The sequence below is a fragment of the Globicephala melas genome, chromosome 6 (genome assembly GCF_963455315.2).
Source record: "Globicephala melas chromosome 6, mGloMel1.2, whole genome shotgun sequence".
Taxonomy (NCBI): Eukaryota; Metazoa; Chordata; class Mammalia; order Artiodactyla; family Delphinidae; genus Globicephala; species Globicephala melas.
Window position 1 is genome coordinate 6591989 of NC_083319.1, and position 16826 is coordinate 6608814.

The following is a 16826-nucleotide window of genomic DNA, read 5'->3' on the forward strand; positions in this document are numbered from 1 at the left end:
AAAAGAAATGGGGATTTTCAAGTGCAGTTTCATTTTTAAGGGCAATTTACAGTGTTGGAGTATTATTATAGTTTACTTTTTAAAGTGAGGTACCATTTTTGAGAATCTCTGGTTTTAAATTTGAATATAATAGGCTTCTAAAAACGGATTGATCAGGAAGAATATTAATTTTATTTAATATTATAATAACTAGTTTATAAAGTAGAAGACGTTTGTCTTTTAGTCTCTGGAAAACAGTTTTACGAGGGCTCAAAGCTGGGTTCTTATTCCTTGCTTCTTTTCACTTGGGAATTATTATGTGACCTTCACAGGGTCACATACCAATGGCATCTGTCCAGACGTTTATGAGGAATAGTTTCTTCAGGTATTTGAGAACTATATTGTGCCAGTCATTAGCTTGGAATTGAGAGAAGTAAGAAAGGGAACACAAATTACAAAGACTTAAGTGAAGTATTGATTAGACAGTTACTTCTCAAATTCTGTGAAAACTGCTATCTTGGCAATTTTATATTTATTTATATATTTTTATATTTAAACACATGATTTCAGAGTTTCAAGAACAGATTATTTGCATAATTATGGTACTGTAACTGGGAACAGACCTGTTGAGTAACAGAACAAGTTAGGCCTGCCTCTCCCTGGCAACATTTTCAAAGGGGCATTAAACTTTGAGGTACTGACTGAAAAGGCCTGGAGGGGCTGGAAATACTGTCTCCTAAATCTGACTTTCAGCCTTATCCTCTTAGTCAAGTGGATTTTATTTTTCTATTTCCTCTAACCTTGCAAGGTCCACTGAAGTTTGCCACTAGTAGCAGAATTGGTAGTTTGAACCTAGTGTGATTCATAATGTTTAGCATCAGTTTAGAAATTTCCAGAGATGTTTAATGTAATTATTGCGTTAATATTCTCCAGTTATGATTGCTATTTGTCTTTCTTATCAAAAGAGATGACATTTCAGACCAAAACCCTCTATAAACACAGTATAGCGAACCAAAAGTCAAATTGGGGTCTGGCAACACATTCAGAAGTCAAATGTCACTTTTGTTCTTCAGCTTGAAATGTCATTTCTTGGGGCATGGGGGAAGCCCACGGCCTCTCCTTGCAGAGAGTGATCTTGGAAAAGCTAGGCCCTGACCCATCTTGAATCCTGCAGGCTGCAGAAAAATTTCCAATTCACTACTCCTCAGTTTGGTGGCACAGTGTGTAACTTGCTCAGCCACATACAGCTGGTTTTTCCTGATTTTATGCACATCTTTATAGAACTTCAGGGGAATTCCACTATCAGGTACAAAAATTGGTTTCAGTTTTAAGATTCTACTCACCACAGAGTTCCTACTTTTATCCCACTTTAGCTTTTTCCACTAGAGTTTGAATGATAAGTAAATGGAGAATTTAAAGCTAGAAACTGATGGAAGCTATTTTAACGGAAAAAAAAAATCTTCAGAATTTCATTAGGAAGAGTACTTCACCAATAGACAACCGCCAATCAATTGTAGTTCAGGCAGTCTGTCTTGCTGCATCAGAAGTGCTTTAAAGGATTGCTTTACTTGATAGAGGAAGTAAAAATTCTCCAGAAAACAAGAGGAAAGGAAAGGGAACCAATACTTGTGCCCTCACGTGCTAAGCATTTTACATGTATTTTTTTTTTATTTTTTTTTTTTTTGCGGTACGCGGGCCTCTCACTGCTGTGGCCCCTCCTGTTGCGGAGCACAGGCTCCGGACGCGCAGGCTCAGCGGCCATGGCTCACGGGCCCAGCCGCTCCGTGGCATGTGGGATCCTCCCGGACCGGGGCATGAACACGTGTCCCCTGCATCGGCAGGCGGACTCTCAACCCCTGGGCCACCAGGGAAGCCCAAAAGGTTTCCTTTTAATATGGTCTCTCTCTTTTTTTTCTGCCGTCCCTTCCTCTTTGTCCCTCTTCTTTCACTTCTTTAGAGCAGCAGGTTGCTTTTCCTCCTGATTAGCATCTTTTCACAAGTGGTCACTCTGGTTTTGAGAAGTCTTCTAGAAGGCAGTCAAGTGTACTTGAAAAAATATTAAACCTTGGTAGGAAGGGAAATTAAGGTGAATACTGAGGCAGGGTCTTGTTAGATGATTTGCATTTCACTTACCATTTCCAAATAGCCAGCTAAACTGTGCAGTATTGTTTGCATTTCTAACCCCTCCAACTCACTCTGGCTATTAATCTACCTTGGGAGATAAGTGGATGGCAGTTCTGATTGTTACACATCTAGCAGGCTTGGGTAAAGAGTTCCCAGACCTGGTAACTGAGAACAAAATATTTAAATACACACACTAAAAACAAGGGGATGGAGGGAACTTGTAACTGAAAAAAGACCAAAACAGTTTTGACAGTTTAAATTTATTGTAATTCTGTCCAACAAAGGAAGTAGAACTTGGTTTATCTGCAAGAGTAAAACACCACCCTTGCTCCACTCTCTCGTGGAGAATGATAAGCTGGTTGAGGCTGGGTGTAGTGGGACTGGAGAGATGCACCACTGTGAAATATTTCTAAAATGGAGCCCATTTTAGGAGTCCACAGTTATTCAGAAAAGTCAGTAGCATTAGCTGAGAAAGAAAGAAAAGTTGGGGAGAAAAGGCCTAGTGATTCAGAGGAAGGAGTTGGAACTCAAGCAATTCTCCATTCCTGGAATGTTATTTGTGTAGACCCTCCAAATACAGAGAAAAAGGAGTCCGTATCTACTGAAAAATGAGCTCAGTTTACCAACAACAGGCCAGGTAACAGGTGCTCATTTCCTTGATCCTCGCCAGCACATGGCAAGATGGCTACGTTATTAAATAACTCCATTTGTCAGGCGAGGGCTCTGAGCTTCTAGAGGTGGAGGCATTGTCGGAGGCCACCCAGCTAGTAAGTGCGGGAGGCTGGCTTGGAACCAAACGCGTTATCTGTGGACCCAGCGACTTTCCTTTTACCCACTAAGCGGCAACGTGATTTCACGTCTGAGAGTTTCTTGGCCGAACAAGTTGGAAATCACTGGTTTCAGAGATTAGAAATCACTGGTTGTGCGCCCCTGGATTCCTTCCCCAGGAATCAAACTCTAAGCTGTTTGGCCGCTCTTTGCCTCGACGTCCCTCTGTGTGCAGTACACACACAGCACCGTACCAGGCCCCACTCCCACCGCGCAAGGCTGCAAGGCTCCTCGGGCCTCCACGGTTCCCGAGCGGTGGGGAAACACCATGCCAGCGAACTCCTGTCGGTGTGAATGGCTGCCAGGGAAAAGTATGGTCCTGAAATTCAAAGCGGCGGTCGGCGCAGGGCAGCAACCTCAGGCCTCTGCAGAGCACCCGTAATAACAGGGGCCGGCTATGTTTAAAGGCGAGTGGTTGTCCTAAGAGCAGAGAGTGTGGTTGCTAATAAGTAATAAAAAAAATCGGGGGGGTTGGGGGGGAAGGTCCGGGCCTCCAAGTCCCGGCGGTCCCCCCTCCTCCCTCCGGGTCCTTCCGGACCCCCGGGCCGCGTGGGCGGGGCGGAGGGCCCCTAGGGGGAGGTGGTGCCGGGGCCGGGGGCGGGGCGCGCGCGTGCGCGAGCTGTCAGGCCGACCCCGCCCCCGGCTGCAGTCCCGCCCCCTCCCGCCCCTCCCCCGCCCCTTGCTCTCCGGCTGTGGGGCGGGCGGGCTGGCGGGCGCTGCGGCGACCGCGGCTGCTGCTTCCTCGGGCCATTTTGCTGAGGAGCGAAGGGGAGGAGGAGCCGCCGAGGAGACTCAAGGCGAGGAGCGGCGAGCCGGAGGAGGCGGCGACCGCGCGGGCACGGGCTTTCCTCGATCGCGGGGATCTCGAGGGGCGAAGGGATCGCCTGGGAGGGGGACTGGAGAGCCGCGCCTGCCGCGCGGCGCGCCCCTTCCCGCCCCCTGCACCATGAGCTGGGGCACCGAGCTCTGGGTGAGTGAGGGGCTGGGCCCGCCGGGATGCTGGGGAAGGTGCCTGGCGCGCCTGGGCGCGGGGCGCGGGCCGGGCTGCCCGGGTGGAGGCGACCGCGCGCTGGTCGGGGTCCCGGCGGCCTGGGGGTAGGCGCTGGTACGGGAGCCTCTCGTCGGCCTTGGCTTGAGCAGGAGGTGCGAGCCAGATTCGCCCTTCGGAGGTGAGGGGCGCTGGGGTGGGTCCCCGGCGGCCCGAGCAGGGGGTTCGGATCAGGGTCCCCCCGCGGCCTGAGCCGGAGGCGCGGGCGGGACTCCCTCTCCTCGGCGCCCCGAGGCCAGCGGTGTGTGTTGGGAAGAGCCTTAATCCCCCGGAGCGAGTAACCGATGCGTCGCGGGCCGACCCAATGGGGGCGTGGAGGCCCGGGGATTTTCAGGGCTGCGTTCGGTGTTCGGCGCCCAGACCTGAGGTCCTCGGCTGCTTTCTCTTCGTGGAGGTGCGGGAGGGTCGGGCGCTCCTCCGGGGGGCGGGGCGGCCCAGGCGGGGCCGGTCCCGGGTCTTGGGTTTTGGGGCGCAGGGGCGGGAACTGGTGTCTTCCTCCTAGTGGCGAGGACGTTTGCACTGTGGTGGTCTAGGGGTGCACTTGTGATTTTTTGAGGGGCAGCTCAGATCCTCGATTTGATGTGGGGACTGCGGCGTTTGGCCTGGAGAGGAAAGTAGTCGGAGTTAGAGGGAGATCTGGTGTTATCACCTTCAGGAAGAGGCATTCGCGGGGTAGATTTTATATTTTTTAACTGCTCAGAGGAAAGAGTCTAAACTGGGGTAGGGAGCGCCCCGCCGGGATTCTTAACCTGGGGCGCGGATGGATAAACAAGTAGCGTGCCGTCTGGAAGCTCCTCTCCCCGGACCAAGGCGACAGGAGGATGCCAAGGCGGTGCACAGGCCGTCCTCGGGGAGGAGAGGCAGAGGCTTGTGGACTGGAGCTTGTTTCCCTGCCTTCCTCTGGATTCCTGAGGCAATCACTAGGCAAGGGATGGGCAGAGCAGAGTTCAGAGGGAGGAGTAGATGAAATCTCAATTATCGCCCTGAAGTATTCTCAAGATGAGACGTTTCCCATGATGAACTCGAAAGTGCCTCCCATCGGAATCCCATTTGTAAAGGGCGTGGAGGAGAAAGCGTGGGGTGGTGGCTGCTCTCTGAGCTGAGGCGAGGAAATCTCACGTCAAAATAAAACAAGGTTAGAGCAGCTATAGAAACAGTGCATCCTCCCTTAATTTTTTTTTTTTTGCTTTAATTGTTTTTACATAACCATTTCTTAGGCTCAGAAACAGCCACTGGTATTAGAACCAAAATCCTGAAGGCAATAGCTCCCTTACATGAAGATAACTCATTTTATAAACATCCTCTATCAAAAGGGACTCCAATTTTCGACTGATGTTTACAAATATTCATTTAAAAAATAAAGTAACACATGGTTTTAAGTATTTACACACGGCCAATTAGGCGGAATCTACCATTTTAAGTGTTGAATTTCTGTCTTCTATTCCTTCTCCACTCCATTTGGCTCTTTTTACCTTTTCTGGGATGAGGGGAACAAATCAGAAGTAATTTTTCATCAAGAGAATAGAAAATTTGGCACGATTTTTTTTTCACTTGTTCAAACTAGAGAAAGGAATTATTGGGGTGGGGGGAATACAATATATTTCTGAGTGAAATAGGCTGTAGTTAAAGGAACTGAACACAATGGTGGGCACTTCACGGTGATGTTGGTGAACGTTATAGAAGGTGATCCAGAAGGGGGGGGGTAGCTAAGAGAAGAAAACCAGTTAAATAGCTACAATCACCTGTATTCTGTACACTTCTTTTTGGAGGTAGAGGGTGGGAAGGAAGGCAAAGACAGGAAGTTGTTGAAAATCAGTCGGAACTGGAATATATATGAATGAAAGGAAATCTTGGACTTGCTTCAAAAGAATTTGGGGTGGTAGTGGATGGGGATGTCGATGAAGGGAACGTGCTTGGGAGTTGGTCATTGTTGAAGCTGGGTGATGGGTACAGGAGGACTTGTGATACCATGCTTTCTACTGTCTATGCTTGAAATTTCCTACAGTGAAATTTTCCTACAGTGAAATTTCCTACAGTGAAAATAATTGGAAAAGACTTTAAACTAATTGAGAATTTTTTTCACTTGTGTTTAAGTTTATGAGGAAGAATGACTCATCCGTTGTCTCTATACAAGTATATGTCAGCGAAGAGTTAAAAAAAAGAAAAAGGCATTCCAGTAGAGTATTGCCCTTTGCCCTTGAGTGGCTTGGAGGTTAATAGAGGGAAAAGAATGATCACATAATTTGTGCTAAGAGAAGTGCAAAATCTGAGTTTAAATTCCAAGAAGTAGAAGGGGAACGAAATGTCTGTTTCCAGTTGCCTTGTTTTATTAATATTTGAGATTTTTTAAAAAATTAGAATAATGAAATATTCTGAAAAATAAACCTCCAGTTCTCTGGTGGTGAGAGACTCAGCGTTGTGTGGTGTGTTGGGCAGCAATGGGCAGCCTGGCAGGGCTGTGATTGAGGGTTTTCCTTGAATGGTGGCTGTGGGGATCATGCACATAGGTAATGAGATAATGATGGGGCGCTCAGGCCTAACTTGGCAGAATGATGCTTCCATATGGAGAGAGAAGGAGCTCTGGTTCCGTAGCCACGAGTTCTTTGTAATAGGTGTTTGCAGCTTTCATAGACCTTCACAAATGCCATCAAGTTTCGCACATATTTTAGGATGCCAGCCAATGTGCATGCAGGCTTTTCAAAACGACAGGTTTCTAACATGCACTTTACATTAAAGACCTGTTCTTAGCCACATCCTGCTTTGTAGACAGAGTAAAACCGTTCTCTTTTCTCCTTTTTTTTTTTTTAACCTCTCCATAGGCATAAACTTTGATATCCTAGGACGTTTTTGAGAAATCATGAAATGTCAGGAAGTTATCAGGCAATCATAAAAATGGACTCAAAACCCATAATTGGTAATAACTTTATTGGATTAGATTGTATTAAAATAGGGGCTTTCTATTTTATATCAGAAGTTATAACAAAGTATAAATGGCTGGTTTAAAGTGATTAGGGTAAAATTGTTTCTGTACCAAAATTAACCAAAATGCATTTACTCAAGACTTTGTTTAAAAAGTCATGTTAATAGGCTGAATAGTTTTCACTGACTTGTTGAAATTGTGACTGGTCATTGGAGAAATGGCAAAGCAAGAATTTCTTACATTTGAATTTTTTTTTTTTTTGGTTTTGTACCTACATGTTAGAAAGAAGTGAGAAGTTACTGAAGTGTCAGCTCAACTTTTTGTAAGCTTGATCATTAATGTGAAGTAAGAAAAAGTCCATTGGAAATTTTAGCTTTCCTTATAACTGTTCTACTCTTTGTGGCTAAAAATTTACTCAGTGATAGAATCTACCTTTATCTCCTAGTGTCCTCTCTGCCATCTTTCTTTTGGTGCTAATGAGAAATGGAGTAGCCCAAAATAATAACAGCAAGAAAGCAAACAGAGAGACCCGAATAATACATATTGGTTAACATATTACTATGTTAAGCCACCTGTGTTGATTGTACTTAATTTTTTTTCTTAAACCTACGTTTTTAGGACAGTGTCAGGCATATAATGTGCATTCCACAATTTGTTGAATATAATGACATTGATTGTGGTGTGAACCTTTAAGAGGCAGCAGTGAAAGAGTTGTCTACCAACTGGACCAGGAACAATGCCTGCCTCACAGTCGGGAGTTCAAGAAATATTTATTGAGGGACTGGAGCAACTAAGGGACTGGACCAATTGAGGGACTGGAGCAACTAAGCCCGGGCGCCACAACTACTGAGCCTGCAAGCCACAACTACTGAGCCCACGTGCCACAACTACTGAAGCCCGCCTGCCACAACTACTGAAGCCTATGCGCCTAGAGCCCATGCTCCGCAATAAGAAAAGCCACCGCAATGAGAAGCCCGAGCACCACAACAAAGAGTAGCCTCCGCTCACTGCAGCTAGAGAAAGCCCGCGGGCAGCAACGAAGACCCAGTGCAGCCAAAAATAAAAATATATATTAAAAAAAAAGAAAGAAAGAAATATTTATTGAATAAATGAATGAATCCTTTTTTTCATTTTGTTTTAACATTTGCTGTTTTAAAGTAATGGGAGCGTAGTTTTAATGCCTTTCTGCACTTTGGCAGTTGTAAACATTTTTTAAAAAATAATTCTAGGCACCGTTTTTTTTTAAATAGACTATTTTTTAGAGCAGTTATAGTTTCACAGCAAAATTGAGCAGAAGGTCCAGAGATTTATGCTGCTTCCTCACAAATACACAGTCTAGATCTCTGTTTGGGGGGCAGGGGGCACGGGGCACACTGCACGGCCTGTGGGATCTTAGTTCAGAAGTGAGGAGTCGTAACCACTGGACCGCCAGGGAAGTCCCTCTAGACCTTTTTTTAAAATAATTTTTTAAATTAATTAATTAATCTATTTATTTTTGGCTGTGTTGGGTCTTCATTGCCCAGTTGCGGTGTGCGGGCTTCTCATTGCGGTGGCTTCTCTTGTTGCGGAGCGCGGGCTCTAGGCGTGCAGGCTTCACTAGTTGTGGCTCTCAGGCTTCAGTAGTTGTGTCCCGTGGGCTTTAGAGCACAGGCTCAGTAGTTGTGGCACACGGGCTTAGTTGCTCCACAGCATGTGGGATCTTCCTGGACCAGGGCTCGAGCCTGTGTCCCCTACATTGGCAGGCGGATTCTTAACCAGTGCGCCACCAGGGAAGCCCTAATGGACTGTTAATAGTTGCAGGATTTGGAGAATTAGTACCTCTTCTTACTGCCCAGTACTAAATGGAGTAGAGTACTAACAACAGTTCATAGCTCTTCTCCTGCTCCTTCTTCTTTAATCCTTCAGAGATTTCTGTTTGGGATAAACATGGCAAGACCAACAGGGGAGACATCACTCTTGGCACTTCGGTGAGCAGAGCAGCACTGCCTCAAAAAATAGACCAAATCAAGTTTAATTCTGTCGTCCCTGCCTCTCTATTAAAACAGGGTTTGCACAGTCTTTTCTGGTTAGTAGATTTTTTTAAATTAGTTTATTTTTTAATCTTTATTTTCTGTAATCGAAGTGTAGTTGATTTATAATGTTTCAGGGACTTCCCTGGTGGTGCAGTGGTTGAGAGTCCGCCTGCCGATGCAGGGGACGCGGGTTCGTGCCCCGGTCTGGGAAGATCCCACATGCCGCGGAGCGGCTGGGCCCGTGAGCCATGGCAGCTGAGCCTGCGGGTCCGGAGCCTGTGCTCCGCAGCGGGAGAGGCCACAACAGTGAGAGGCCCGCGTACCGCCAAAAAAAAAACAAACCCAAAAACAAACAAACAAAAAATAATGTTTCAGGTGTACAGCAAAGTGATTCAGTGATATATATATATTGTTTTTCACATTTTTTTCATTATAAGTTATTACAAGATATTGAATATAGTTCCCTGTGCTATACAGTAGGTCCTTCTTGTTTATCTTTTTTGCTGATATATAGTAGTTTGTATCTGCTAATCCCAAACTCCTAATTTATCCCTCCCCGCCCCCCCCTTTCCCTTTTGGTAACCAGAAGTTTGTCTTCTATGTCTGTGAGTCTGTTTTTGTTTGTCTTTATTTATTTATTGTGCCGTGCAGCTCGGGACATGTGTGATCTTCATTCCCCGACCAGGGATTGAACCCGGGCCCACAGTATTGAAAGCACCAAGTCCTAACCACTGGACCACCAGGGAACCCCCAGTCTATTTCTGTTTTGTAAATAAGTTCATCTGTATCATTTTTTTAGATTCCACATGTAAGTGATATGATATTTGTCTCTCTGGTTAGTAGATATTAAACAAAACAGGGGTGGTCAGGTGATTCTATGGTTGGAAATTTACCCATCAGCTTGTTGCCTTCACTTTATACGTTAGATATCATCCTGAACATTGCATTTTTGGTAGGTAAAACTGTGTTTCAAGCACGGTAAGGGGTTTTGTCTGTGCTTACCATGTGACCACATTAGAACTCTTGCTTTACATTGGTGTGACATGGAAAGTGCCTCTTTGAAGGACTATTCAAATATCACCCACTTCCTTGCTAAAGCTAATATTGTGTTTCCTGCAAGTATTACTCATACTCGTTTCATCAACACCACCCACATTTAAAAATAAGGCTTTATTTTGACACTTAAAAATTGCAAGCTACCAAGCATACACGTATGCCCTGGGAAATTAATTAGATTTTGGAATGTGGGTGTGAAGTCTTCTGGAATTAGTGTCTGTAATGCAATATTTGTTTCCTGATTTAGTAATACATAGTCATACTAGCTTGAGCCTGGTGATGTGTCTAGGTAAAAAAAATTAAAAAGTCATAAAGGGCCAAATATGTATATTGTATTAAAGAGTTAGTTGGGAATATAAAAGATTTTAATATTGATTCTTTTTTTTTTTAATATTGATTCTTTTAACTCATAAGCCTCATCTGTAAAGTTTATGCTAAATTTATGTAACTCAGGACTTCCATGGTGGCGCAGTGGTTAAGAATCTGCTTATCAATGCAGGAGACACGGGTTTGAGCCCTGGTCCGGGAAGATCCCACATGCCATGGAGCAGCTAAGCCTGTGTGCCAAAACTACTGAGCCTGTGCTCTAGAGCCTGTGTGCCACAACTACTGAAACCCTTGTGCCTAGAGCCCGTGCTCCACAACAAGAGAAGCCACCGCAATGGGAAACCCATGCACAGCAATGAAGACCCAACACAGCCAAAAAAAAAAAGAAAAAAAAAATTATGTAATTCTTTTTTTAATTTTAATTTTTTAAATTTATTTATTTTTATGCAGCAGGTTCTTATTAGTTATCTATTTTATACATATTAGTGTATACATGTCAATCCCAATCTCCCAATTCATCCCCCCACCAGCCCCCCGCCTTCCCCCGCTTGGTGTCTATACATTTGTTCTCTACATCTGTGTCTCTATTTCTGCCTTGCAAACCAGTTCGTCTGTACCATTTTTCTAGATTCCACATATATGCGTTAATATACAATATTTGTTTTTCTCTTTCTGACTTACTTCATTCTGTATGACAGTCTCTAGGTCCATCCATGTCTCTACCAATGACCCAATTTCATTCCTTTTTATGGCTGAGTAATATTCCATTGTATATATGTACCACATCTTCTTTATCCATTCGTCTGTCGATGGGCTATGTAAATCTTAACAACTTCAATTGTTTAATACTAGCACTGTATTCATACCACCACTGCCAACAGCAAAATAGATGAAACTTCCAATTTCTTCCTGCAAAAGTTATTAAAACCTGTTCACATTTAAACTATAATATCACATTAGCTATATTGTGGTTTCTTTTTAAAACTTTGAACACACCATTCTAATCATTGGCATGAAGTTTTTAATAAGAATTATTTCTTAGGACTTCCCTGGTGGCACAGTGATTAAGAATCTGCCCTCCAGTGCAGGGGACATGGGTTCGATCCCTGGTCTGGGAAGATCCCACATGCCGTGGAGCAACTGAGCCCGTGCACCACAACTACTGAGTCTGCGTGACACAACTATGAAACCCGCGCACCCTAGAACCCGTGCTCCGCAACAAGAGAAGCCACTGCAGTGAGAAGCCCACGCACCACAATGAAGAGTAGGCCCTGCTCGCCGCAACTAGAGAAAGCCCGCGCGCAGCAATGAAAACCCAATGCAGCCAAAAATAAATAAATAAAATAAATAGCAGACCGTACCCTAAAGGAGGCTGTCCTCTAACCAGCTGGGCAGGGAGTCCTTTCTGGAAGAAGGATCTGAGCGGCACATCTCTGCACTGGCCACATCCTCATTATCCCCTTTTACAAGAGAGGAAATCGAAGCACAGAACGGTAAAATAACTTATCAAGTTCACAGAGTAGAAAGCAGAGATTCAATCCCATGTCTGGGACTCTAGAGCTCTCCTTCTCGTCCTTTTTTTTTAAGTTAATACCATCAAAATGTATTTTTATTGTTTGTAGTTTTTATTATAGGAATTTTCACACATACTTAGAATATGATGAACCCCTACGTACTCATCACCCAACTTCAATATTATCAATATCTTTGGCATTCTTGTTTCATCTTTTTGCCGCCGCATGGTTTTTTAGAGCCCTCAGTCTCCCCCGCCACACACTGTAATAAATACTATTCTACTCCCTCCCTTTCTGAGGAATCATGCATAGAACCCAAATTCTCCCTCCATCTTTTAAAGTATGAAAACGGAAGAGAACCAACTTGTAAAGTGCTTGACACACCTTGATTGGGGTATTTAAATGCATCCTTTCATAACCTAACAAGGACCCTGTGAGTTTATTTCCATTTTATAGACCAGACCCACCCAAACAATGAATGCTAGTGCTAGAATTTAAATATTTTTTTCCCAACACTAAACAAATGTTGTTTTAAAAAAATTCGTCTTCTGTGTTAGTAGCTCATAATCCCTCTTTTCTCCATTACTCATATTTCCCCTATCACTGATGGAGGTTTTGCTTTCTAAAACATTTCATGTTACTCACACTGAGAATCATTAGGAACCAATGACTCACAGTACCGTGCTGTAAACGCAACAGAAACTATTATGAATGAAGCGCCTGTTCTAGCAGGTGTTTCATATATGTCTAGTGATTTCCCCCATTCCTTTAAGTCCGGAGTTTTTTTTTCTTTTTAATTTAAATAAATTAATTTGTAAAGGTATTAACTAGTAAGAGTAATATCAATTTTCTGATTTGGGGGTCTAACAAAATTATGTCTTGGTGAAAAGTATTTTTAATGAAATTGAGACGAAACAAAGAGAATTAGATATTGACCACTTTGGGGGTGCTCTGGCTGTCCCATGCAGGGCTTCAAAGTTTTGGTTCTTGAGAAACAGGAAACTAAATATTTCCTTTCATATCAATAGCAAAAGAAAACTTGGCACCTTTACAGGAAGCTATTCCCCTCGTACTTCTATTTGCACAACCCAAACTGAGAGTGGGTTCCTGGAATGCATTAAAATACCCGACCGGTCCTTGGGAGAAATGGCGTGGGCCCACGCAGGTGGATGAGACAGCCTGGAAGGGCTAAGCAGGGGCCGTATGGCTTGCCTCATCCAGCATTTATTAGTGTCCCGCAAGTCTTCATCTCTGCTCCTCCTTTTTCCCGATCTATAAAGTGATGTGGTGATGCTTGCCTTCGGCTCCACAGAAAGCATAAAGATCAGTGCTTGTCTGTGAAGTGCTTTGAGACTGTTGGATGAGAGGTGATGGGGAAGTACTTAGGAGAGTCTAGGGGAGGGTTAAAGGAAAAAAAAAAATCCTGTTCCTTGAGAACAAATTGCAGAGCTCTCCTGCTGGAACTGGGACTTGTGAAAAATGAGCAATTCTAGTTTGCACAGTGCAGTCTGTCCTTTGATTTAAATTTCTGTTTTCATGTTAACCATAAAATAAAATAACTTAATAGTAGGAAAGTGCCTGGAAATCAGTGCTTTGGAAAGGAAATCTGGATTATAGGAGACTATGCATGTTTATCTCTTTTCTTTTTCCTTTTTTAAAAAATATAAAATGCACTGCAAAACTCTAACCATACTAATTTTTTAGCAATATACTTGGGTCTACTTAAGGGATAATTTAAATGTTATCCCTCAGAGGGAGATAGTTCTCTTTGGCTATTAATACCATTTAAAAAAAAAAAAAAATCTACCGAAGTCACATTATTTCCCCCCAAATGCTGGATATTTGCTGCTTGAGACAGCTAATGAATTATTCTACATATCAGCTTAGTTTGAGATTGTTTTCTTCTTAGCAAAGAGAACCAAGAAGTTTTAAAATATTTGTGTTAGGACAGATATCTATGGAAATGCCCGGCAATGGTTGTTTGGGCAAAGACATTTGTATTTCATGAGTGTGTATATGTGTGTAAACTGTATTTTTCAGCATGACTGAATTTTTTTAAAATTTTTATTTTATTTATTTTATTTTTGGCTGCGTTGGGTCTTCATTGCTGCGCGCGGGCTTCCTCTAGTTGCGGTGAGTCCTCACTCTTCATTGAGGTGTGCAGGCTTCTCATTGCGGTGCTTCTCTTGTTGTGGAGCACGGCCTCTAGGCACGTGGGCTTCAGTAGTTGTGGCACACGGGCTCAGTAGTTGTGGCTCACGGGGCTATTTGCTCCGCGGCATGTGGGATCCTCCCGGACCAGGGCTCGAACCACTGCGCCACCAGGGAAGCCCAGCATGACTGAATTTTTAAATTTAAAATTTACTTATCTTTGGTGGTGCAGTGGTTAAGAATCCGCCTGACAATGCAGGAGACACGAGTTCGAGCCCTGGTCCGGGAAGATCCCACATGCCACGGAGCAACTAAGCCCGTGTGCCACAACTACTGAGACTGCGCTCCAGAGCCTGCGAGCCACAACTACTGAGCCCACGCGCCTAGAGCCCGTGCTCCGCAACAAAGAGAAGCCACCACAATGAGAAGCCCACACACCACAACGAAGAGTAGCCCTAGCTCGCCACAACTAGAGGAAAGCCCAGGCACAGCAGCAAAGACCCAGTGCAGCCCAAAATAAATAAATTTTTAAAAATAAAATAAAATTTACTTATTTTTAAAACTAGCAAAGCAATCTGTTTGCATTGTTCAATTTTCAAACAATACTAGAGTGTACATGAAAAGTCTCCCTATCATCTTAGGATAGATGTAATTTTTTGTTTTGTTTTGTTTTTTGGCTGCTCTGCTCAGCTTGTGGGATCTTATTAGTTCCCCGACCAGGAACTGAACCCCAGCCACGGCAGTGAAAGCATAGAGTCCTAACCACTGGACTGCAGGGAATTCCCAGGATACATGTAATTCTTAATTGCCATTACCGTTTTTGGCAGAGGGACAGGTGATGTTGGTGGCAAGTAATGTGACTTTAGTACCTAAAAGAAGAGACCAAAATTATAAAAATTGTATCAGACAAGAGAGATGAGAATGATTGAGATGTCCATATTTTTGTCCAAAGTATCTATTTATTCTTTGAGCATCTACTAAGTGCCCAGACATGGTTCTTGCCTACAAGTAGCTTATAGTCTAGTTGGGGGGGGGGCAGAAACATAGATAGGAAGTTGCAGTACAGTGTGACAAGGACTAAGGTAGGGTAACTACATGGAAACTTGTACACAGGAGTATAACTCAGTTGGGGAAGAAATGACATCTCTATGGTGTCCTGAAGGACTGATAAGTTACACAGGTGAAGGGAGGCGGTCAGGTTGGGAGGGTGATCTAGACAGTCTTTCTGGAGGACGGAGTAGATGCCATGTCCAAAGGCTTATAAGTGTAACAGGACACAGAGCTCCAGAATGAGCCGAGCACATGAAGAGGAGCCTGGAAAGGTAGACTGTAGCTGAAACCAGGTGACTATGGCTTTACCTTGAGGGCATACAAGGCACCCACGCTTGAACTGCTGAAAGCAGTTGCTATGGGGCTAGATTGTCAGTCTCCTTACTGCCGTGTGGAGAGGACTGGAAAGGAGGGAGATAGCTTCGGGCTAGACTAGGCTAATTGGCTAATTGCATTAATCCTGTGAGTTAGAGCAGAGAGTACCCCTCCACATTTTTATAAGGGTAGAATTGATGAAAATGAATTGCTAAGGAGTCTTGGATGCCGAGAGAAGACCTGGCAGTGTACATCGTGAGTGGTGAGCCAGGGCATCGGCAGGATGAGGTCAATTCACTGCTCTGGCTAGTGGGTTAAGTAGTAAGTATATCAGCCTCGGGTTTTTTTGGGTTTTTTTCTCCAGTTGGATGCAAAACCAAAACCTACAGTCACTTCTTTCTTTCTTGCCCTCTCTTTGTTTCTGCTCAGTACAACCTTGATAGGGCTACCAGTGTCTGTTCCTCAGCTCTTTTAAGCTAACAGAGTTGGTATTTTCAGTATGCCTTGGAGGTGACTCACATTAACCGAACTCCCAAGACTGATGCACAAACCAGAATGCAAGTTTCAAATTTATAATGAGAAGTATATCCATAAGGAGACTAGCTATTCATATTTGCTGAAGTGCACATTTTTTCCCTGAAGGCTAATCTATGTGGAAGGCTAAATTCTATACACAGTTACTTGGAGAGCATAAAATGAAAATCGAGTTGGAGGAATTTAATGGCTTGTGACACCAAGCTATGGAAGCCTGAGGCATCTATCTCTTCTAGAGGGATAGATCTACATTAAGGATAGAATAGAGTCTGTTTTTACAGATGCTATGTAGTGATTCCCTTTCCTTTTTTTTTTTTTTTTTTCTGTACGCGGGCCTCTCACTGTTGTGGCCTCTCCCGCTGCGGAGCACAGGCTCCGGACGCACAGGCTCAGCGGCCACGTGGCTCACGGGCCCAGCCGCTCCGCAGCATAGTGGGATCCTCCCGGACCGGGGCACGAACCCATGTCCCCTGCATTGGCAGGCAGACTCTCAACCACTGTGCCACCAGGGAAGCCCTCCCTTTCCTTTTAATCTATCCTTTCTTTAGACAGACTACAGGGTATTCGGTTATACAGCTAGATAGACAGACAGACAGATAGTTTGGCTGCACTGGGTCTTCGTTGCTGCGGACAGGCTTTCTCTAGTTGAGGCGAGTGGGGGCTACTTTCCTTGCGGTGCGGAGCTTCTCACTGTGGTGGCTTCTCTTGTTGTGGAGCATGGGCTCTAGGTGCACAGGCTTCAGTAGTTGCGGCACACGGGCTCTGTAGTTGTGGCTCGCAGGCTCTAGAGTGCAGGCTCAGTAGTCGTGGTGCACAGACTTCGTTGCTCTGCTGGCATGTGGGATCTTCTCAGAGCAGGGATCAAACCTGTGTCCCCTGCAGGCGGATTCTTAACCACTGCGCCACCAGGGAGGTCCCTTTGGTTATGTTTAGACCTTCTAAATTCTAATCTCTATTCCATCTTGCAT

At 44.4% G+C, this 16826-nt stretch overlaps 1 protein-coding gene across 19 annotated transcripts in view; it reads left to right on the forward strand.

Annotated features, from left to right (window-relative positions):
* The window catches only part of FNBP1 (formin binding protein 1), a 146239-nt gene that overhangs the window by 2164 nt on the left and 127249 nt on the right, over window positions 1-16826 (forward strand). For 18 of the 19 annotated variants that reach the window (XM_060300305.1, XM_060300303.1, XM_060300304.1 and 15 more), the window contains exon 1: window positions 3616-3901. The exons of the other annotated variant lie outside the window; for it this stretch is intronic. In XM_060300305.1, coding sequence (XP_060156288.1) covers window positions 3878-3901 — 24 coding nt within the window. In that variant the 5' untranslated portion in view covers window positions 3616-3877. Of the gene's footprint in view, window positions 1-3615; window positions 3902-16826 lie in introns of those variants that run through there. 19 annotated transcript variants of the gene reach the window in all.